Source organism: Atta cephalotes (assembly GCF_000143395.1).
Source record: "Atta cephalotes unplaced genomic scaffold scaffold00066, whole genome shotgun sequence".
In the NCBI taxonomy this organism is placed as follows: domain Eukaryota; kingdom Metazoa; phylum Arthropoda; class Insecta; order Hymenoptera; family Formicidae; genus Atta; species Atta cephalotes.
The window spans coordinates 742,860-744,611 of NW_012130130.1; the positions used below are offsets into that span (position 1 = coordinate 742,860).

General features: G+C 37.2%; 1 protein-coding gene across 1 annotated transcript; it reads left to right on the top strand.

Moving 5' to 3' along the window:
• Window positions 1-344: 344 nt before the first annotated feature.
• On the top strand, window positions 345-896 carry LOC105623870. The gene has a single exon (XM_012205243.1). The coding sequence runs from the start codon at window positions 345-347 to the stop codon at window positions 894-896; it is 552 nt and encodes a 183-aa protein (XP_012060633.1).
• Window positions 897-1,752: the final 856 nt, after the last annotated feature.

Consider the following 1,752-nt stretch of genomic DNA (forward strand, 5'->3'; position numbering starts at 1 on the left):
CAACGAACTGGTGAATCATCTACAATTCGACGCTTCGCATTGAGCGGGCAACAACGCTCACAACAACGAGATGTTGTCGATCATCGAGGAACTTCGCGAAGCCGGTTTTATTATAAATTAAATCGCGTACAGAAGAAACGAGTAGTGTCAGTAAGAAAAAAAATTCTTTTGCTCTGTGTATTACGCATTGAATCATGAAAAAGAGATTCAGCGAAAAGAGAAAAATTAGCTCCGAGAGACGTCGACTCGTCGAGGAATTGCATACTCCGGCGAGAAGAAATTTTTCGCGAAGGCGCGTCATAGTTCGAGGATACGACGATCTGTAGCAAGTTGATATCGTCGAAATGCGTCCGTACTCAGGCTTCAACAGAGGCCACCACTACATACTCACCGTCATCGATGTGTTGAGCAAGCACGCGTGGACTGTACCGCTCAAGATCAAGGGTGGAAGCGAAACGGCTAATGTTATCGCTGAGATAATTCGAGCGAGTGGAAGATGTCCGAAAAATTTACAAACGGATATGGAGAAGGAATTTTACAACGTCGATGTGCAGAAAGTCTTGAAAAAACACGACGTTAATCACTATTCCACGTATTCGACGTTGAAAGTAGTAGTCGAGCGATTCAATCGCACGCTCAAAAACGACATGTGGAAGATGTTTAAACTCAACGGCAATTACAAGTGGAAGGAACAAGTTGACGAGCTACCGTGTTTTGTGTCAGATTACAACAACGCGCGTAAGCATCGGACTATCGGCATGCGACCTGCTGACGTAACTCCCGCGATTGCCGAAAGGCTCTTGGACACGATGTACAGCGCGATAAAGATTGCTGGTCCGTCAAAATTTAAAAGTGAGCGATTCGGTACGCGTGAGCAAGTACAAGACGATTTTTGAGAAGGGTTACACATCAAATTGGACCACCGAGGTGTTTACAATCATTAAGATACAGCGTACCAATCCCGTAACCTATCAAATCGAGGATTATCGGGGAAAATCCGTTGCCGTTTTATGAGCATGAGTTGCATCGCGCTACTCATCCGGACGTGTATCTCGTGGAGAAAGTACTGCACAAGAAAGGAGATAAGGTGTACATCAAATGGCTGGAATTCGATGAATCGCACAATTCATGGATACACAAAAACAATGTCATTTGATAAAATTTTGATTCGTGTATTTTTATTTCTACATATAAAAAATATATCAATATAAATATATAAATGTATTTTTTTATTATCCTTTCCATCTTCGTTTTGGAATATACAAATATAAATGTACGATACATAAAATGAAAAAATAATAGTAATAAATGGTACTAAAAACATAATAATAATAATACTTATATAAATATAAAATAACATGCATTACATGTAAATTAAAATAATAGCGGTACATAATATTATAGTAATATGCATAAATGATAAAAAGAAATATATGAGATACATAAAATGTAAAATTGAAATACTAGTAGTATATAAATGTTAAAAACATATGATATGTACATATTATATGAAAGTATAATACTCGTAATACTAATAATAAATGCTATTACATAAAAACATGTTAATAATACTTGTATAAATATGAAAAAAGTGTAAATTACAATAAGTAATACATAGTAGTAACATATATTACAAAGGTATCCGCCAATGCCCTCACGGTAACTCCGTCGAGTCCGGTACGACGTATCGTTTGTCATCGTATGACTCAGAGCGATTTTCGATTCGGATATCGTGTACACCTCGTGTAATTT